This window comes from Paramisgurnus dabryanus, chromosome 17, assembly GCF_030506205.2.
Source record: "Paramisgurnus dabryanus chromosome 17, PD_genome_1.1, whole genome shotgun sequence".
NCBI lineage: Eukaryota > Metazoa > Chordata > Actinopteri > Cypriniformes > Cobitidae > Paramisgurnus > Paramisgurnus dabryanus.
The window spans coordinates 9,366,366-9,389,247 of record NC_133353.1 but is presented as its reverse complement, the minus strand read 5'-3'; the positions used below and the strand labels follow the sequence as shown (position 1 = coordinate 9,389,247).

General features: G+C 37.9%; 1 protein-coding gene across 5 annotated transcripts; it reads left to right on the top strand.

Moving 5' to 3' along the window:
* The first annotated feature begins 3,379 nt into the window (after positions 1–3,379).
* Positions 3,380–22,733, top strand: cep170ba (centrosomal protein 170Ba). Of its 5 annotated transcripts, none has more exons than XM_065255135.2 (19): positions 3,380–3,613; positions 4,792–4,925; positions 6,548–6,637; positions 7,621–7,701; positions 8,008–8,064; positions 8,207–8,324; positions 11,512–11,625; positions 12,889–13,341; positions 13,419–14,239; positions 14,410–14,574; positions 14,872–15,004; positions 15,108–16,664; positions 17,853–17,985; positions 18,075–18,204; positions 19,741–19,872; positions 20,289–20,377; positions 21,263–21,356; positions 21,867–21,918; positions 22,117–22,733. In XM_065255135.2, exons 2-19 carry the CDS (start codon positions 4,821–4,823, stop codon positions 22,311–22,313), a joined length of 4,521 nt encoding a protein of 1,506 aa, XP_065111207.1. In that variant the 5' UTR covers positions 3,380–3,613; positions 4,792–4,820; the 3' UTR covers positions 22,314–22,733. The 5 variants fall into 5 exon arrangements, with proteins under 5 accessions (XP_065111207.1, XP_065111204.1, XP_065111209.1 ...); XM_065255132.2 differs by having other exon boundaries at positions 17,751–17,985; positions 22,117–22,730; XM_065255134.2 differs by lacking the exon at positions 3,380–3,613 and adding an exon at positions 3,626–3,784 and having other exon boundaries at positions 17,751–17,985; positions 22,117–22,731.
* Positions 22,734–22,882: the final 149 nt, after the last annotated feature.

Sequence of the window (22,882 nt, the reverse complement as noted above, 5' to 3'; positions counted from 1 at the left end):
GATGTAAATTTGACCATTTAAGAAACATTACAGACCTCTCAACAGCATTGTGTAAAAAAGAGATATTTTTAATTCTCTGATTTTATCTTAAAAGGACTGAATCTTTATTCCCAAAGTACCTTTATTGTGAAATGTCTCTTGTAATCATTTGCATTGAATGTGCAATACTGTATGAAAGGAAATGTAGATAAATATTTTTTAATTATTCAAATGAATGATGACTAAACTCCTACAAATTAACTTTTAAAATTTTCAGCAAACATTAAAGTAGTGTTTGTTTCTAATGAAAACTGAAAGCATGTCCAGGTCCAAGAAATCACATTTTTTTGTCTAAAGAGCAACAAGCTAACTTTATTTTAATGAAATATATTGTGTTTTATCATTTTAATGACAGTTAAGAACGCCCCCTACACACTTACCATCATTATTATTATTATGTTAAAATGTAATTGTATAATCATAATGATCTTATAATTTATTATACCACAGGTCTGTTGAATGCTTTATTCTGATTACCTGAGAAATCTTCCATGGGTGTTGATTATTTTTCTGTAAACCGCATACCTAACCTTTCAAATGTCTTAATAATAATCACCAGAGTAATGTTTGTGGTAATCGTGTTATAAGAGGAATAATTGACTCCGGTCCTAAAAATAATGCACACCTGCGGTGTAACTCCACTTCACGTCGTGCCACATTACCACCTTGGGTGTGGGTTATTTTGTTATAATTCAATGGCCCGTCGTCAATTATTGTATTCTGCAGCTCAACGAGTAAAGCATGGTGCTAGAAACACTGAGATTATGTACCTTGAATGAAGTGTAAGTCACTTTGTATAAAGGCATCTGCTTTATGTGTGTTATCAAAAAATTCAGACAAACAGAAAAGAGTCTTGTATTGAATTATTCATTTTTGATATTCCTCATTATTTAAAGGGCCTGCCAGTAAATATATATCAAATCATTTCATTTCTCCATCTCAGAAAGATCCTCTTGCTGTTTTCTTCTCCATTTTTTGTTGTTGTTGTGTTGTATACGTCAGTGTACAGTTTCATGGGACCACAAAGGTGGAATAAATCTTACAACTGTTTGAAATGACTTATTTTATTTGTTTATTATTTATATTTTAACCATGATGAGATTGGAGTGGTTTAACTGTGCAGGGTATTTTTTTGTTTTGTTTTACTCAAACCACACAAAACATTTAAACATGTCAGCTTTGATACACGTGACTTTTGTTGAAGGTTATTTAAAAGCATTTCTAAACATTGACTGAATCTGTGTAAATCTGATCTTTGTACAGACATGAGGTAATAATTGGTTTTATTATTGTTCAATGCCACACAAATGTTGGGCAGCGTACATGAATGAATGTAAAGTCTTCTCTCATTCATTTCTACTTTTTTTTATGTTATATGCAAGACATGTTGTTTTCCAATGCTTTTTTCATTTGAATTCTGCTCTTTCATACCTGCTATCTTTTTTTAATGGGAAAATATTTACATTTTTATCCTTTTTCTAACAATGAACTAAAGAACGATGCAGCTTTAGGATACAACTTCTATAACATTTTATACACTGTTAAACTGTTTTTATGGGTTATACATTTTCATTGAATTGATCAAATAAAGTTTTGGCTTAAAAAAATTAAACTTTGTGTGATTCTCTTGACAGCTCTGACAATTTATAAGACTGAATTTCAGGTAGACATAGATCACACAGTTCATCTGTTTTAATGAAGTGATAACATCTGAGATAAAGTCATGTCAATAACATGGCGGCACTATGGGATAAGTTTTAGGTTTAAATATTGTGTTTTTTAGGCAGGGAAACATTAATCGATATTAACACCTTATAATCAGGAACATCTTTATTATTGGAGTAATTGGTGGGTAAAATGTGTTGAAACTCTTAAATTTACATGGCATAATTTAATTGTTATTCTTGGTGTTTAGTAAATTCTAAAACCCAAGCTTTGAACAATAGTAAGAGAGATTCTTATCTTGGTTTATGATGGAGATGCAGTCGCTTAGATGTGTAGTGAGGATTTTCTTCTTCTGGTTAGCAGCAGATGGTTGATTCTGTGGGCCAGATGTTGATTACAAACCCTCACAGCTGGATGGTGTGTATGACACCACCCTGAGGAAACTTTATCCTCACACCACACACCTGACAGCTTGCTAAACTGCAGATAAATCACCTACAGTTCAACAGAAATATACTGTCAGCTTTTTACACCACAATCACCTAACACACAAAGATCATGATTCATGTTTGTTTCTACTTCCTGAATTGCAACACAATTAAACACCAAACACAAAGTTGCTGTTTATAAAAAAATAGTGTAATAAAAACCACTGTTTCCTTCATGCCTTTGTTCTGCAGCAGGTTATCAGAATAGATGCTAGAGTTTGGAAATGATGACATTTAAAATTGTTTATTGTGTGTGACTGTGCTGTGTAGAAAGCCTTCATGTCATTTAAGAAAACTGATGTATGGCCAATTAGACTTTCTCCATTCTATTAAAATCATCACAGGTATAACTGTTTATGAACCCCCATATCACTGTATTTACTGACAGAAAAATTATTTTTTATGTTGCCTTAGTAATGGAAGTCTGGGGCAAGTTGTCACAGGGGATAAATCTCAGCAACCCAAAGATTTATCAAACATATAATTCATAATTTTCTTAAATTAGATAAAAACACAATTATTCTTTTTATTATATGGTTTTATAATATATTATTATAATAGTTTTTGAGTTAATATGTGAATTTAATGAAACCACAGTGCATACAGTAAGACAAAGTTGAACTATAATGAAGGTTAAACTTGAAAACTGAAAGATTGAACTGTACTCTTGTGCTTTCTGTGTCATACAACAGCGCCATCTAACGGAAACAAAACAAAACTACAGAAATCAATCATCTGTAGTTTTATTGGTACACATTGCAATGAACTTTTATCTCTATATTTGTAATGATTTACTATTATTGTAGTATTATTATGTACAACACATTATTTATTAGAGTTCGCTTTACACCGGTATATCATTAGATCCTCTGCCAATTTTGACATAATCTCAGATACTAAAGTATTGCTTTATTTCCTGACAACTATTTAATTCTGAGAGAGCAGTGACTCTAGAGTGATTTTTTTTAGAATAAATCAATATTATTATAATGAATTATGCACTACATTGCATTCAACAAGTGATATATTATAGGCCCAAAGCATTTTAACAGCAGATGTGGCTTTTATTAAGCGAGCCAGCAAAATAAATTATTTCGTACGTTTATTTTAAAGTATTTGTGTTGATCTTGTTTTTCAGGTAGAGGCGCTGCGGCGGCTGTGACGTCACTGGCCTTACCAAGCGTCACACTAGTGAGGATTAACGTCCGTCTCTCTCTCTCTCTCTCCTCACAGAGACAAACAGCTGCTAACTAAGGATTTGGGATTTCTGAGCTCGTGATTCTTCACGCAGTCGCGTGTTTGACTGTATTAAAGCGTGTGTCTGAGTGTTATAAAGTTCTCGTGGATGTGTTCGGGAATGTCGGGATGATGAAGTCACTTCCTGTTCAGCTGTAGCAGTCGCGAGCACTTTTACCTTAAAGGTGTGTGCGTTTACCTGTATGTCTTCTGTGTCACAGCTTTACAACGGACTGATGTCGCTTTTAAAAACATTAGATTCGTGTTATTTCGTCAACATTGTGTCTTGTTGGTTGCGTCGCGTTTAGTTGTTAAACAGTTTTGAGGCGTTGGGAGTCGCGCGACGGGACGCTGAGGTGACAGCTCGCGCTTGTGTTAGTTTTTCCTCTTTAAAGTTTTGTCTGGTATGTTTTTGTGTTTTAAAGTATTCCGATTTGATTTAATGTGGGTTTGTCATGATGTAAATGTGACCCAGCACACTTGAGGGTTTGATTATCATCCATCAGTTTGTCATACATTGACTTTTATTATATTATTATTGAGGTTTATTTGAAATGTTAGTGTGTCGTATCTGTGATGTGGATGTAAAGTTTGAGTTCTGGTTAGTGCTGTAGTCAGTAGGGTTCTCACAGGTGAAGTATGAGGGATAAAGTTTAGACATTAAACCAGGCGACAGTGACTGAAAGTACTGGATTCGGAACAAATGAATCAAATGTGTTTCTGTAAAAATAGTAATATATTTTAGTCTTGTGTGTTTCAAATGAAGCCATGAAATCTGAGTTTTTGTAGACATACTTGCTTTTGTTAGTAACCTAAAAAGTGCAACATGTGTCTATCATAACTGATAATTCTCTATCATAGCTTTTATGTTTATTTGTCTCAGACTGTCCATTAAAGTCTTATGCTGGGGACACACTTAAGGACTTGCTGAAACATAAGACTGGACTCAACACACTTAGAGTCTTTCTTGCATAAATGATTTTTATCTGTGATTGTAAACAAAGACTGGAAGAGACTAGGCAAGATCAGTCTTTATGATCAAATTACATTCATAATCTATTCGAAAATCATTAGGTGTGTCCTCTGCTTTAGACTTAAGTTTGTACCCCACTGTACTTTATGTGTAAGGGAAAATATAGCTATAGAAACACATTCATGATTTAAAATATCTGATAACTGTTTTGTAGTCAAATCTAAAGTGTTGTGACATAAATTTTCAAAGCTCATATTCTTTGTCATCTCTCAGTTAATATTGAGCTTGTGAGATGTGCTGTTCGTGTGTAAAATACGTTAAGAATGAATATTCTGTGCATACATCCCAGGAAATGTCAGTGTGATTGTGTTCCTTTTCTGTCTGATGTAGGATGCTGATGGAGTTTTGATGGTGTAAAAATGAGTGTGACATCATGGTTCCTCGTGAGCAGCTCTGGCACACGCCACCGACTGCCACGAGAGATGATCTTTGTTGGACGAGAAGACTGTGAACTGATGCTACAGGTGAAACAAACACACTTTATTTTAGTTTAAAGGTGCTTGAAAGGTTCCAACTATTTCTTTCATACCTTTTTAAATCTAAATAACATTTATTCACATACAAATAACCTTTTGTGCAACATAAAGGTTCTTCAGATGTTAAAGGTGCTTTATGGAACCATTTACACAAAAAATGGTTCTTTAATGTCATTGTGAAGCACCTTTATAGCTCTGTGTTGATTTGAATGTAAGAGCACTTTGATGTTTTATCACTCGCTTATAAAAAGATGTTTTCATATAGATCTCATATTCAACACAGACCTCGGACAAACACAGGGAATACAGATAACAGACCCCTACAGGTCATTTCACTGTCATATAACTCCATATGTCATGTATTAGTGAATAGACGACACTCAAATGAAACCTGCTTTGGCAATGTGACGTGAGTCTGAAAAAAACATCCTGATTTTCTCTCTGTGCCTCTTTGTTCTGCTGACATCAGAATGCTGCATTTCAAACTGTTTATACGTTTCTCTTCATCTGTGGTTAGTTTAGATCGGCCCACTCACCACAACAGTCAAAAGACCCATCCTGTGTATTTATGTGGCCAAACATCAACCTCTCCCGGCCTGCTGAAACACATTATCTCATGTTACATTTCACAGTCAAGTTGTTTTACAGAAATCTTTGACCGAAATATGTAATGTTTAAAATGATAAAACTGTAGATATTTTGTTTATAATGAAGATAAACCGTTTTGTGACAATCTGTGATTTTAAAGGTTAGTGTAACTGTTCATAGTAAATGTGATACAGTGTTACTCTTCTAGAAAACCCATGTAAACTAAACCACTAACCTAAAAACAGATACAGATAATGCATTGACAATCATCTTTTTTTAAGGTATTTATTTAGACAGAATAGTGGCGAGGAGACAGGAAAGTATTGGATAAAGATAGGGGAGCGGGATCGGCAAACGACCAAAGAGATGGGAAATGAGCACATTGGTGCTAAATGTTGGTAAACTTACCACAGAGCTATCGGAGTCGACGACAATCATCTTTTTAAGAAAGACTTCACATTTTGGGCAACTTTATTTTCATTTGTTGTTTTTAAGGGGAATTTAAACAAATGTCAGTATAAGCAACCTTATGGATTTAAAGGAAAATTTTCAGAAGCGTGCAGTAAAACAGAAGCCATAATGAAATGTTATAGTCTGTACTGACCTCAGTTCAGTTGAGATGAGTACTGATGATCACTAATGAGGCAGTAAATGAATGTGGTCAGATCTTACTGAAGCGTGAGGAATGCTGAATGTGAATACACTGGGTCATCGCCAGGCTTTCCTGTGGTCAAATGTTTACTTGGTAATCTGTAAGTTTACTGATAAGTTTCTTTCATGGAAACATCTTAAGGGCTTTTCTGTTTGACCGGCCACACGGTGTCTGGTCATAGTTCTGTTCCTCTGGATTAAACCTGCAGACGGGTCAATGGTCTTACAGCTGATCTCTGTCAATATCCTAGCAGACGTTTTCGGCTTAAGATTGTGTTCTGCTCCTCTATGTGTGTGTTAGATTTTCCTGCATGTTTATTTTATGATAAAGCTTTTCTGATGTTGCTAAGCATCTTCATGTCCCCTCACAGTCTCGCAGTGTGGACAAACAGCATGCTGTCATTAACTATGACGTCTCCACAGATGAACATCTGGTCAAAGATTTGGGCAGTCTCAATGGGGTGAGTTTTGGTGCTTTTCCATTGCATGGTACCCCACCAGTTGGGTTTGGTCAGCTCACAGTTTGTTTGTTGTTTCCACTGGGTACAGTACATAGTATCCAATACTTTTTTAAGTACCACCTATTAGCAGCTGATACTAAAACGTGATGTGAAAACACTGTAGATCACTGATTGGTCTGAGAGAATCTTCACTAGCAATTAGCTTTACCCTAGTGCGTGCGCTGTCTCGAGCATGTTGTCATCATCGGTGCTTTGTTGTAAGTTCCCAAACTCTCTTTTAGTGGTGAAAAACATTCACAGGATGAGAATCAGGAACACCATACCAGTGTTTCCACAGACTTTCAGTTTTTGGCAGTCACGCGCACGTCCGCATGCATGCATGCCATTTTTGCAACTTAAATGGGGCTCAGTGGAGCGCGATGACTGATGCCATGTAAGACCGAGGTATAGTGATAAATGCAATGTGCAAACATCTATTTGTGGTGGTCAAGTTTGATTTTGTGGCAGGCTGAATGTTTGGGAAGCACTGCATTCCAGCGATGCTCCCACTTTTTGTATGATGTCACTGCAGTAGGCATTGCAAATATAAGACACACCTATAATCTCTCCAACTCTGAACCTTTACTCAACCCAGTGGAAAATCAAACCAAGCCCAAGTAAGGCAAGACGTGTCAAGCTGCATGGTACCGATCCAGTCAATGGAAAAGTGGCTTTTGTGAATTTTACACCTCAAATGGTGAACAATTTTGACAAAAGCCACTCTTGGGACTGTCAAAATTGTTCACCATTATGTCAATGTTCTGAGTCTTGCTTTGTGGCTTTTTACACTGGCAAGCACTTACATCTTCCTTAAAAATGTCAATCTTATTGTTGTTTAAAAAAATATCAGTTTTTTGAGGGCATTGGTGAAGCTTCATCATAAACTAGGAGATCCAGTTAAACATCTTGTTTTGTTTAATTGTGTTATGTTTGTGTATCTACAGACCTTCGTGAATGACCTCAGGATCCCTGATCAAACATACATCAGTCTAAAGCTCTCTGATGTCATTCGCTTTGGATATGATATCCTTCCTCAAACGATAATGAACAGAATATAATTTAGGTCTAAATCCTTTGTGGTTTGTGTCAGGAGTTTTAATCGCACCTTCAAAACCTCCCGGAAAAAAATGATATCGATGCAGAAATGTATTTGGTTATGAGTATAAAGCAGATTTCTTGTTAATAGGACAGATTTGTTCAGGACGGTGTTGTATCAGCTCATTAGAAATGATGGTACAAGCAGTTTGAAAGAAACTCGTTCATCTTGAAGTTTTGCTGTATCGTTCATCTGTTAGATTATTTTTGTGAGTTTTTCTTGACGTCTGGCACATTCACACATATATATTCTGGAGAGAAGTCAACACAAAGTGCCCGAGGAAGCCCTCAAGGTAAATTAGATTAATTCATCATTTTTTTTTTGTTTCCCTAGCAATGTAAAGGAATATTCTGTATTGTGTTTCACTGTATTTAATTTGTTTTAAGTGTGCGTGTGTTGAGCGATCACTCATTTGTTTGTTTTCTTGATATTAGCATGAAAAATACACAAGTCAGCTTCACTTTAGTCAGGATCCACTGGAATCCAAGAAACACATCCAGACAGATGAGAGACAGATTAAACCAGACAAAACTGAACGAAAAAACATCACAGGTAACATGTTAATCCTGTACCCCTTTAAAACGGATCATCTTTATATTAACCCACAACTCACCCACTCATTTTACTCTGTTACAAACAATCTTATTTTGTCTTTTAATCCTTCATCAGAATTGGTTCCTTGTTAATGTATTACTCTATTCTCCACTTGCCTGACATCAGATTACATGTGTAAAATATCTCACATCGACTGTATTTGCAAACCAAAGTGTGATTGGTTGTCTTTCTTCAATCATCTGTGGTCTCTGTTACATACATACAGACATACATGTGTTCATATTTGACCTGCAGAAAATAAAACATGTGCTGTTTGTCAAGACATCAGAAAGCGCCTCCTGAAGAAACTAAATCCTAAGCTAACCACAACATTAACTATTATTTTACTATTGTACTCTCATTTCCTTCAGGAAATGCAAATCTAGTTTGAATATTGCTGATGACTTCATCTGCCATTTATTAACATGATGGTTTAGTTATCTGTTAGTGTAATATTAACCCAAGCTTTGGTCGGAAGACACAGATGGTTGATTTGCTGTGGCTCTAGAAGTGTTTAATCTGTTTCACATTGGCATGGACCTGTCGCAGGTGACTGCAGTGTCTAAACATACGGCATGATGAGATTACTGCACGAGTTAAAGCCAGACTACTGTCACACTAGCTTGTCTGTGCTTCTCATTGGGCGATGTGCTTGCTAAATGTATGTGAACATAAAAGCTAAAGTGAGGCAGTTAGTGAAACAGGTTTTTATTCGGTTCAACTCAGTTTTTCCATAAATATATGAAAAAGCATCATTTTGTAAAGCATTCATTGAGCAAAAACATGGAATAGAGTTGCTAAGGGAAAAAATGAGATGTTTCATCGCTGACTAAACTAAGAGGTTTTAATCAAAACAGAGTTCTGGTTGCATCCGCCTTGTTTAAAGGGAGTTTTTCTATAAAGGAGTTAAACTAACTCATTCAGATTAATGCAGTACATTTTGGATAATGTAGTTATTTTTGCATATACACAGTTTTAGCATTACTAGTGTACATTAAAGTCTCCATGAACAGGAAGTTGCAACCGACCTTACGTCTGTATTGTGACGTATTTCCAAGTGAAACAGAATAGCACATGAGGAAAATAGGGGGTGTGGCTTGTGTTTTTCACTTTGAATTGATTGGATATAAAATAGGTGTTACATTTAGAACTAGAACTTGCAGCAGACTGTCAGCTCGAAGGGGGCGGGGTTTACGGATGCTCCGCCCAAAGCTTTTAAGCTGACATCATCAGATAAGGGTCAGAAGTACATTTTCAGATTTTGATTAAAATTTATGAGGACACATTATTAATAATAAAACACATGAGTAAATAGTTTATTATGACCACTGCAATATTTCAAAAATAAGAATTGTCCGTTTTGATTTCACGGGGACTAAAAATTCAGTCATCGTTTTCTCACCCTCAGTTGAGTTGGTGAACACAAAGAAAAATCATTGTAATCATGTAAGAAACAGGAGCACTATTGACTTTCATAGTAGGAATGAGAAATACTATGAAGTCAGTGGTGCGCAGAGACTTTTTGCTTACAAACATGGCTCAAAATGTCTTCTTATGTGTTCAGCAAAACAAAGACATTATACAGGTTTATAACAACATGAGAGTGAGAAAATGATGACAACATTTTGTGTGAACTATCACTTTACAGTTGTGTATTTTAAAGTCATCATCATCAAAGGTTAATAAATACTCTGAAATTGTTCATTGTAAGGTCATGATAGTTTTTATTAGATTTTTTATTGTCATTACAGTTTTTTTATTTTTATCTAAAAATGTATTTGTCATTAACACAATTAAGTCTTTAATTCGCTGTAGAAGCGTTGGTGTGTTTTCATTATTTGTATGAGCTTCCTGTGGTTTGTAACCTGGTCCTGCCCAGCTGACTCATGATGGGATTAAATCCTGATGAATCACTTTCACATGCTTGTTTCCTTCTACACTTTCTTTACTTTATACTGTAAAATATTTGACATTCTGATGTACGACAGGTAAAGACTCTCACCGCTGTTTAAATGTCAGTTTTCTTGACGTCATCTGTAAATGGTATTTATGTTGTGTTTGTATAAAGGTGCAGAGGTTTGCTTTTCTCTTCCTGTCAGTTTTGTGTGTTTGCTGTAGATGTTATAATGATAGTGAGAGGTTTAACATCATTTATTTTCACAACACAAACTTGATTATTTTCTTTTTAAAACTTTACATCAGTGACATGGGTCAAGATTTTAGAAATGATCCCTTTATAAAGTTAAATGTGTTTACAAATGTCTCTTTCTTGTAGTGAAACTGGTGTTGTGTTCTTGTTGGTTTTGTTTTACTCTCTGTTGATACGCCACACTGTTAACATGACTACACTATTGTCGTATGAGTCGTATGACTGTTATCAGTGCTGACACTCAGCGAATAAATAAAACAACAACTGACAGTTTAGATGGTTTTGATCAAACATGTCTTATTGGGTGGAGTCGAGACCGACGCCTTCTGTATGAGTTTGCAGCCAGACAGAGTTTTAGTGAATTAACTACCACCATACATCCATTTGATTTGCAGTAATGTAGAAATTGATTCAATGGAATTTACCCAGCATTTTTTTAAAACTGAAATGTGCTATGAAAAATAAAAAATGAGAAATAATATAGAGGCGTCTAATTCATCTTTTTACCAAATAGCACTACTTTTCAAGGTAGATAATCTTTCTGGTGCTGTATTACTGAAGTCAATTTAGTGTTTCTATAGCTCGACTGGTGGTGAATTGTGTTAGCATTGCAAAAGGTCAAGGGTTCAATCCCAGTGAACACACCCAGTGAACACACAAAAAAAGTCTTTGCCAAATGCATAAATGTAAATGAGATGTAAATTTTGTGGGTGGAGTTCTGTGTTCTGTGTAAACTGTGTTTAATGAGTATTTGTGTTGTTGTAATGTAAATGTTGTAAAACTGGGTTTATTTGCCACATGACATTGAAGTTAAAACATAACAAAGGTTAGTAAACAATTCTCTGAGACAAAGTTTTACTGTGTGCAAGACTTTGCTTCCTTAACCTGCAGGATGATTTAAAAAGATTTTTTGTGATAATCCCCTCAAAGTCTGTTCATAAGCTTAACTTGTATTAAACCTGAAATAGTCTAATAACAAGCTTCTCTCTCTCTCAGATCCATCTATCTCCAGACCCACTCCTCTATACGGCCAGCCGTCCTGGTGGGGTGATGCTGATGAGGATGTTAAAGGTCACCGTCGTGACCCAAGCGGTCATGAGCATCACTCAGGTCTGAAACTTTTATGTAGCACTAACCTTTGAAAGATTTAAAGAGACTTGGAAAACATTTATTATTGCTACATTTATTAAAGTGGTTATAAAGCCAAGCTGACATTCGGTCAGTCACTAAAGTCTGTCACTGTCATCTTTTATTTGTCAATATGTTGAATCGGTGGTGCCGCTTATCCGGGAGTCCGATTATTTTGACTGGCTGCTCGGCATAGCCAACTAGTGCACAAGAAAATAGACAGAAGTGACGAAGCAAGCAAACAATGACATCTTGGACATTACACGTCACGGACAATGTGAGGCGACCTTACAGTCTGCTTTACTTTGTTGCCTTCGGTTTGATGTGTCCTTACCCTAAGACAGGGCATGTAACAGTTGAGATCTCATTCCGCTACAAAAGTGAGAGCAGAAAATCCTTGGTGATTTTCAGTCTGTGGGATTCAGTACTAAACTCCACATTGGCATGAGCTTTACAGCTTTACAACATGTCAGAGCAACAAGTCCAGCCTTGTGATAGATTAGCAGTCGGCTTAGCCAAAAGCCTCATGAGAAGGTCATTGTTTTTCCTTCGGGTCTCAAGTGTCCTTTTTAAAGTTTTAGCAAAGATTAAAGGGTGACTACAGCAACTTTTAACCATTTCAGTTTTTTCAGGTTTATGATGTTTTAGTCACATTTGCTGGCTTAGCAGTAGATTTAATATTATAGTGTGAATGTCAGTGTTTGACTACTATTTCTGGATATTGTTGTATATTTTAAGACCAGGTCTCTCTTCTTTACAGTCTATATTTCTAAACATCTCACCTTTTCCTAACCAGCGGTAACACAGCACAGAAACATTGAAGTAAAGCATTGAATCTCAAGTTAATGGGTTAGTTTACTGGAAATTTGTTGTTAATTTACTCACCCTCTGACCGGCCATCCGATAGTTGGGTGACGTTGTTTCTTCAGTTAAACAGTAAAGAAGATTTTTAGCTGTGGTCCTTGGCGAGTCTTATTTTAAGTTATATTTATGTGTTGCATGTTTTTGCTTGTGTGACTCTCAGACAACGATTACTTACATTTTTATGAATCAGAATATGACACCTGGTTAAGACAGTGAAAGATATTTCTACAATTGTCTTACTAAGGTTTCTTCACAGTAGGTGTAAAGTATTTAAGTAGCTCTTATACTCTTATTTGCATCAACATGGAGTTGGCAGGTGTCTTAATCCATCTTTGCAATATGGGTTAGATTAACAAACGTAACTTTAATTTCCTTTTATAGAAAACCAAAAAGAAGGTACCGGATCTGCCTCTCCAGATGAACTTCAAGATGGACAGGGGAAATCCTTTTACCGGAAAGAACCAAGGTACTTTGAGATCCCCACAAAGGAGATCCAGTCCAAGCCCAAAACTGGAACGCAGGAAGTTCAGGAGATACCCACAAAAGACACAAACAGCAAAGCCCCTACTACACCGTCAGTGGTGCAGGGTCATGCCTCCTTCACCATTGAGTTTGATGATCAAACCCCTGGAAAGATGAAAATCAGAGACCACGTCACAAAGTTCTCCATTCGTCAACGAAAGAATCCCAGCAAGGAGTCGATAGCCACGCTTCCAGAAGTGCTGTCTGCAGAAAACAAAGTTGCTGATTGGTTGGTGCACAGTGATACAAGCATGCTGGACAATGGAGAAGTTCAGTCTGGACCAGGGGACCACTTTAATAAATCCTTCAAGGGTAAAGGCAGCTATCGTTTGTGTAGTCAGAATATAATCTTTGCTTAAATGTTGATGTTTTATTTGTGTTATTTTTAGATGGCTACCATCACAAAGATGATTTGGTAAATCTACATTCTGTCACCCCTCCGGATGAAGATGATTATCCTGTTAACTACACACGAGAGTCCAAAAGCCAAGAGAAACAAGACCCTCAGCAAGCATTTGTGATTGATATTTTTGAAGAGAATCAACAAAAGCGTCGTTCGCAGTCTTTCACCAATAACATATCTTCTCCTGACTTCCAATCTGCCCTTAAAAACAAATTGGATAAACGGAAAGGTACGACTACATCTAATAATCCACCAACGCAGCAGTTCACCGTTCCTCTCAAAGACGGCTGTGATGGTTCTCCGAAGGCTGGGTCACTTCGACGAGAGAAGAGCGACATCCGTATGAGTACCTCTGATTTTCCTTCCCGGTCAGCGGGAAAACCATTCAGAAGCGTCGGACGCAAGTCTAAACTGGCACAGGACTTTGCGAGGGAGTTGCAGAGAATGTCAAAAACAAGTTCTGCCTCAACACGGGAGCAAAACTCTAGTAGATCGAACGACACATGGGTGAAAACCTCATCCTCCACATCTGGGACATCCCCACCAACCGCACACAATGATTCCTCTGTAACACATCAGAGTCTTCCTGCCACATCATCTTATTTAGATACTCTGAATCAGGCACTTTACCAACAGTCACGACCTTTAAACTCTTCATCTGTACCCATGGAAGATGAAAGCATGGAAGTCAAAGCTGCAGGTCCCAAGCAGGAGGAGGAGGACAGTTTAAGTGATGCAGGTACCTACACCATTGAGGGAGAGGGACCTGAAAAAGAGGCTGTGGATGCACGTACCATGATCGATCAGGTACAATCCTTTCATTGAAGTATGACTTGAACACTTGAGAGCCAGTAAAACTGATTCCTAAATAACATTATTAGGTAAAATTGAGATGGTTATTATTTAAGTTGCAAAGTTCCAGTTGGTTGGCTAGACATAAAAGCCCCCCTTATTCATGAATGCTTTATCATTAACAGGTGTTTGGTGTTGCTGACAGCAGCCAAACCTCAGCAACTGCATTTAACACTGTAGTTGGTCTCAATGAGGGCCATGATAGCCTTCTACTTAGTGAGAATAGTTCAGCCCCAAAACTGGGCCTATACCCAACAGACCATAGTGACACAGCCAAGAGTCCTGTGCAGGTAACCTCTCACCTTAGTTTAAATGTCAGCTGGGATCACTTAGGCTCATGGGAAGCAATCAGTCAATCACTGTCACAGCAGTTGATATGCTAATAATCAGATGTATTTTTCACTCACTGTCATTTTATCTGTGATCTTGGTGGGCTTCTTAAAGCCGGTTTGATGACATTTTTGTGTGTCTTGTTTCTTTTCTGCTTTATAAAGGGTGATTCAAACAATTAAAAGGTCTGATCCCTGTTTGGATAAATTTACATTTTGTTTGTTCTTGTTCTTTTGGAATCTTCTGTACACAAACAGTCGATGACGACATTAACACCTGGAGGCAATAGGTGGGTTTCTCGCTGGGCTAGTTTGGCTGACAGCTATTCAGATTCTGGACCTTCATCAGGACTGTTTGATATCCCAGCACAACATGATCTTGTCAGCAGAGGTATAGATTACAGATTATTTTCTTTTCTAGTGCTGTACCTATTTATTCTTTGTCCAGACAATTTTGGTGCATCCCTAATCAGGTTTTCAACATGCCTTTTCAGCTACTGGAACAACTGTCCATCAAGTTATGCCTAATCAAAGTGCTGAGTCATCAGAATCAGTCCAAAGCACCAGAGCAAGACGAGTTCTGCCTCAGGTCCCTTTAGACAAGACTGAGACCCCACCACCTACAATACTTATCCAGTCTGACCCTTATCTGACTGCTGCTGATAGGAGTTTAGAAGTTCAAAAGCAAAAGTGGGATCCCCAAAAACTTGGTGTCCAAGAGGATCTGGACCCAGACAGCCTAAGTGATGCCAGTAAATCTGATGAAGGTTCTGTAGTCGAGCAGTGTAGAGGAACTCCTGGCAGAATTCAAACGGTGGAGAACCAGTCTTGCAAGGCGCCAGCAAATGAAGATATTGACTCCAAGACTCCAAAAGACCAAGATTCATCTCCCAAATTCTCCACAGCTACTGTTACAAGACAGTACGCCAAGCTTAGCAAGAACAGCCTTTCACCACCCAACATTGATCAGCAAAACAAGGATACTTATGATGGTACGGATAACTCTGTTTCCTTTTTCAGACAGGAAAGTTACACCAAAGAAAGGGCCAGTGATAACATCCAGTTGTCCAGATTGCCCAAAATATCCAGTCAACCCCTTTTCAAGGAAAACGAGACTGCAGAAGCTTTTAAAGGTGTAGACACCCAGTCTTACCTCAAAGATACTGAGGATGTTTTAGCTGTTCTGGAGGCAAAGCTTCTTGAGCAGCAAAAAGTAGACAAAGCTCGTACCCACGTGGATGAGTCGATCTCTGGAGATTCAGATGTAGACACCTCTAGTACGATCAGCGGCAAAAACGCTCCAAATTCTGTACCTAAGAAGCCAGTGGTCCTCAGAGGACTCTTAAGAGATAAAACAGCCCCCATTCAGTATCCTAGTCAAGAACATAAATCTTCTGATGACCCCTTGTCCAATAAGAGCAAGTCCAGTCTAAAGGACAATGATGAGCCAAGCAAACGTTTCCAGCTTCGACGGAACCTCACTTCTTCGGACTTTGGGTCGGATCATCAAAGTTACACTACACCTCACAGGCCTGATACAATGTCAGACCAGGAATCAAGCTCCTTACCTTACAAGAAATCCCATATGCCCCTTCAGAGGAACAACTCCAGCAAGTCCAAAAGCACTGTAAACCAAGCACTAACTCGCTCTAACAGCGTCTCTACTCCAAGACCCACAAGGGCTTCGATGCTTCGCCGTGCACGTTTGGGCGAAGCATCTGACAATGAAGGTACAGAAACTGACCGTATGTCTCAGAACTCAGACGCCAACCCCTCTGCCAACCGGGTCACCCAGGAAAGCAAGAAGCTTTCACGACTGGACATTTTAGCATTACCTAGAAAAAGGACAGGCTCCTTCACTACACCCAGTGACACAGAGTCTTCCGCCGGTCGGACAGGCTTTTCAAACCGTAGTATGGAGTCGAGTAACTCTGTGCGGAAAGCTTCGGTGCCAGACCCGAAGGCTCTTCTGCGGAAGATTTCCGCACCCACAAACAAACCGATCATCCGAGGACGCTCAAGCAGTGCCAAATATGCCAGCAGTACTGCCAGTGAGTATGACACTGTGATAAATATGTTTTGTGATGTTGATGATATTAACTGTATTTTTACATGACCAGTCTGTAAATTTGTCTTCATTATGAGATATTTGCAAAAGATTGTTGTGGGTGGTTTTGGTTTTGTACCCATTTATCTGAGCGCTGAGCTTTCCAAATTCAAATGGTCTTGATCCATTTTGGTGTCTGTAATTGACCACTGGTTTTAGTCATTGACTCTGTGATGTGTGTCCTACTGTTTATATCACCTAACCGGGTCAATGACTATACAATACGTAACTAACATGCAGCCATGTATTTGGCCAATTTCTGTTTACTAATATTTTGGTTTTTGAACAACTGTATCACCACACTAAAACTCATTGGTTAATAATAATCAAGATTATTCTAAGAATTATTTTTCTGACGGGATTAACAATCAGTGTTGGGAAGGTTACTTTGGAAATGTAAAATGTTACCGATTACAAGTTACTCTATTTTACCCTAAATTATGACTGTTTCACAATATGCGTTCTCCAGCAATCTTGCGTCCTTATGTTCTCGCTCTACGTCATCATTAACCGTCGAAGTTGAATTCCAATTCTCAAGAACGCTAGTACAAAGGACGCATTTAAAGACCCGGATGTGTTCCTGATATCGAGGATGCTTCGAGTGCAGACTTGCGTGCTGAAATCCCTTTACACCCCAGAAGTCATTGCGGCAAAACAATGGCTGAGGTCAGGTGACCAACAGGAAGATCGCACACATCTCAATTTTCACAAGTGCATTTGTGTTATCGCAACCATCTGAGTTCCTTCTTCCAAGGTCGCCTGGCAAGACTGATCTCCACAAGAACGCAAGTCCGTTCTTTGCATATTTGGAATTGAGAAACAGCCTTTTTAATTCTGTTACATGTAACTAGTTACTCCCCAACACTATTAACAATTAAATACTCTTGGGCAATTGAAAATCAGTTCATGAACGGGAAGTTGGTTTTCGGTGTCTTTCTTACTTTTCTCTTTCTTTCTGTCTTTCTTTTCCTACTTTAAATTTTCAACACGGTGTACCAAACTCCCATCATTCCCAATTACCTGGGCCAAGGCTCCAGGAGACGTCAGAAGGGTTCAGATTACGCCTCCACCTCAGATGATGAGTACGAGTCTAACCACAGTATCCCTAAACACAAACGCTCCCATCATTCAGGAGCTCAGCAGAACCCCAGACTTCATCCGTCAGGTCCGGTACGAGCCGGTCCCAGGCAGAGAGACTCTGAAGGTGAAGGAAATGAGAGCGACGCCTTCCAGAACTGGACATCTCACAGTGCTGAGATCGCTAGGTGCCAGTTTGAATCATTTTAACTTTCTCTTGATGCTTGGTACTTTTTGTCTCTTATCTTATTAAAGTATTTTTAACACTTTCTGCTAGATTGAGTCAGGATCTTGCTAAAGATTTGGCCATTCTGGCTCAAGAGATTCATGATGTAGCTGGAGATACTGAACCTCAGAGTTCTGGTTCTGTGGAGATAATGGCACCTGCAATATCTGCCCATGAAGAGGTACTTCAGCTCTTATACACATTATTAACTATTTACTGTCTGCTGCTAGTAGCTTGTTGTTGCACCGTTTTTCATCTTACTTTATTACTACTAAACAACTGATCACTTTGTCGATATTAAATAGGTTTGCATTATTTAAAGGTCACCTAATATGGCAATTATTTAAGATGTGATATTAGTCTTCGGTGTCCCCAGAATGTGTTTGTGAAGTCTCTTTCTGTGAAAGTGTTTATTATACCATGTTAAAAAGGCCAATTTTTGGTTGTGAAGAAAAGTGTTGTTTTTGTGTGTGTGTCTCTTTAAATGCAAATGAGCTGCTGCTTCCCTCCCAGTTTGTTATATATTTACTGAAAACATACACTGTTCAATCACCTTACTTTATTGACTGTGCTGTAATGAATTATTTAAAGAATATTTCAAATATAAATAATGATGTAACTGTGGTCTTTGGGCGTTTGTGGGCGGGGCTTGCTCAAAGTGATGTCAGTTTGCTCAGCTTGTCTCATGACACTCTTGAGGTTTTATGGGATTAAACAGGAGTAGAGTTTTGTCATTACAGGGTGGTTTTGTACACACAGGCGTTCAACTAAATGAATTTGTCATGTTAGGTGACCTTTAAAGGGATAGTTCGGCCAAAAACGATATTAAACCCATGATTTACTCACCCCCAAGCTGTCCGAGTTGCATATGTCCATCGTTTTTCAGACAAACACATTTTCGGATATTTTAGAAAATATTTTATATCTTTCAGTTGATTAAATGTAATGTTACGGGGTCCAGCAATAGTCCACGACCTTCAAGTCCAAAAAAAGTGCGTCCATCCTTCACAAATTAAATCCAAACGGCTCCAGGATGATAAACAAAGGTCTTCTGTGGGTAATCCGTGCGGTGTTGTTGTAGAAATATCCATATTTAAAATGTTATTAACGTTATAAACTACCTTCCGGTAGCGCCGCCATCTTGGAGTGATCCGCATTCAGGATGAGAGCTTACGCAGCGTACAGAGTTTCTCTGCTGCTGCTCTGTGCCCCCGCCCTCCGAATTTGTCATACGTCACTAAGAAAAGTGCGTACACTTACGCTAATACTCTCTCCTGAGTCTAAGATGGCGGCGCTACCGGAAGGTAGTTTATAACGTTAATAACATTTTAAATATGGATATTTCTACAACAACACTGCACGGATTACCCACAGAACACCTTTGTTTATCATCCTGGAGCCGTTTGGATTTAATTTGTGAAGGATGGACGCACTTTTTTTGGACTTGAAGGTCGTGGACTATTGCTGGACCCCGTAACATTACATTTAATCAACTGAAAGATATAAAATATTTTCTAAAATATCCGAAAATGTGTTTGTCTGAAAAACGATGGACATATGCAACTCGGACAGCTTGGGGGTGAGTAAATCATGGGTTTAATATCGTTTTTGGCCGAACTATCCCTTTAATTTTATGTCTCACACATCTAAAGGTCTTATAATCTTTCTCTTCTTTAATGTCCATTATGAGTAATCTGTCGTTTTGATTGGTTTTCAGTTGCGGCATCAGATTCCTGAAGTTAGTCTGAATTTCCCTAAAGAGTGTTCCGGTTCTGTGCTGGTTGATGAATCCGAGCAGACTGTGAGTTATCATCAAGAGGTCAGACAGCAGAGTTTAAGACATGATGAGGTAACATTACTACTGCTGTTATTTTATGTTTGTATGTTGTTATATATTAAATGTCAGTTCTGTATATCCTGTAGGAATAGGGTATTGTAAATTTCTTTGTACAGTATTTGTCCCAGCAGTCATTGATTGAAGCAGGACCAAGTGTTTGTGTTTATTAAAGGTGGAAGTGTAACACCGAGCAATGGTTACCGTTTAACATTCATAACCCAAGCTACTGTCTGTGTAACCAGACCTTATACTTGCTAACAAATGGCTTTTAAACAATGGACTGACCTCCTACTGGACAGCTTACAATAGACAGGATTAAAGTGTTTAAACCTACAGTATACAGTTACATCTGAAGAACATTAAAAATATAAATACATCAGACTACATATGAGGCTAAAATCTTCACTAATGCATTGTTTTACTCTCAGGTTTCTTTGAACAATGTGATGTTAAATCCAGTGTCACAACTTTCACTCGCTATTCGACAGAACACAGAGCAACTTACAGACAAAATCAAGTAAGACTTCTAATAAGATGTTATTGATAATGTACACATGGATATTTCTTTGGTTCAGGTTCTTGAACCTCCTGTCCAGTTTGTTTTTAATCACAGTCTCCCCCTGCTCTAGAGGTCTTCACGGGTCCACTTAAATCCCGAGTTTGACCCGAGTGGGTTAGGGTTTAAACGTTTCATGTGTGCCTCTGTCAAGTATGATATTAGCAGCATCAGGTCTCTTGTAATTTTAAAATGAATGTGTTTTTGCCGAATGGACCCGAGAACACCCAAACTATCTTGCGTGTGTGCATGGAGTGCTTTTCCAATCCCTCCTCTGTTTGCCAAGAGAACTTGCGGCATCGTGTGGCTGGCGGTGGGTACATTTTCATTGAGACACGCCTGTCAATCAATTTTTAATGCACATTTTAGCACTTACCTTGGTGTCTTTGTCAAATAACAAATGAAAATAAATGGAGTAGTGGGCCAAATTGTTTGCAAGGGCACCGGGGCTGCAGCCTGCACACACATCAGTGCCATTTTCATTCAGATCCAAAATTGCTGGGTCGGGTCAGACATGGGTCGGGCTTTCTTTAAAAAAAAAATATTTTGTGTCATTTTGCAGTCCCTCCAGAAAAACATGATTATGCGATCACATAATTCAATGCATAATCAGCCAAAGTCCGCAGTATAAATTGCAGATTTCCATGCGCAAAATATGTGGGGCTTGCATGATTTCATAATCCCCGCATTTTCTTAGCAAAACAATTACAAAAACAATTACAAAAAAACTTTAAAAGGACTGATTTTGGGTCAGGTATATTTCTATGGACCTGAGAAGACTTCTTCACTGCTCATTCTGTATGTACACGTGTGTGTTGGTGTCATACTATGATGTATTTTTTTCAGGGCTTTGTTTCATAATAAAACTGATGTTTTGGGAGAGATTGAGGCGAGAATCAATGCTGCTGATGATTCACCACCATTAAAAACCTCAAACAAGGTTTGTAAATATCACTTCACTATTACACGCTTGTTTCTGTCATCGTAAATGCTGTGTAAAAAATATGTTTTTTTTTTCACATTTGTGGAGTATTTACGCAAATCTTTTAATGGCATGAACTAATATTGTAGATATAATGTTTTTAAAGCTCAGGTGAATTAGGGCAGTGATTCTCAAACTTTTTCCATGTGCGGCCCCCCTTGTGTATGGTGCATTCCTTAGTATGTCAAATGTATGACAAAATCTGTTTTAAAATGTAACATTTTAATTAAAACAAAACATATTAAGGTATACAAAGTAGTGCTGTTGGTTAGTAGCCCTATTGTTTTTAGGTTTAATTACACAGAATTTCATGATAAATGAATGTATTTTATAAAATGTCATAAAACTGGGGCCCCCCTGGCACCATCTCGTGGCCCCCTTGAGAATCACTGAATTAGGGGTCTAAAAAACACAACAGGTGAAACGAGTGAGTTTTCCAGTCTGATGTAAATTTTCTCTTTCTTTTAGGAAATTGCATCTATTCTCAAAGAGCTGAGACGAGTGCAGAAACAGCTGGAAGGTCAGTCAGTATATTATTATAAATGTGTTGGTAAAGACTCTTGTAGGATCCATTCATTTACCACCTGCATGACGAAATTAGCTTAAGTTATTTGCTATGTACTAATATTTTGAGTTATTGATCCTTTAACCGACTGCATGTCTCTGATATAATGTACTGAAGTGTAGTCTGTGAATGATCTCTCCTGCTTCTCTTAAGTTATCAACATGGTCATAGATCCACGAGGGAATCCAGACGTGAGTAAGACTTTATCTGCAGGAGTCTCTTCTTCAGCTGTAGTCCGGACCTCCAGATCTTCATTGAGGGATTTAAGATCATCTCAGCGTGGAGGTGGACCCACACCGAGCGCTCGACACACATTTAGAAGCTCAGACAGAAACGGTTCCATGGTATGACAGCCGGTGACATCATCACTAGTCACTTTCATGTCGTTTTAAATCTTTTGGCACATTAATGTAAATCTGCATTAACACTTAGGTAGAAGGACAAACGTATGTCTAGATCAATCGCTGGTTGTGTTTATTTGTTCCAAACGATGAGCTATCTTTATCATACAGACCTCAACAACATATGGCATTGACAATGAAATACGGCATTCACATGATTATCATGTTTTCATGACTGTAAATACACTGTTATTGATTTACTTTATTGTTGTTTTTTGATTGTTGATATGAATATATAGTTAAATAATTGACATAATTATTTAAATCACTTTTTGTTCTGATATTTGAATAGATATTTGTAAACTGTATGTTAAGAATCATTAAAGGATTATTCACATTAAAAATGTCTGAATGAATCTTGAATCTGTCTATGTTTTGGTGTCCATTCTGTCTTGAGGACTTTAATGTTGTAGTTGTAATCTGATATCAGGAGGAGTTTTTAGTTTCCTTGAACAGATAAAAGCACTTAGATTTACAATTTAGTTGCAGTTATTCATATATTTTTAATTTGGGAGAAA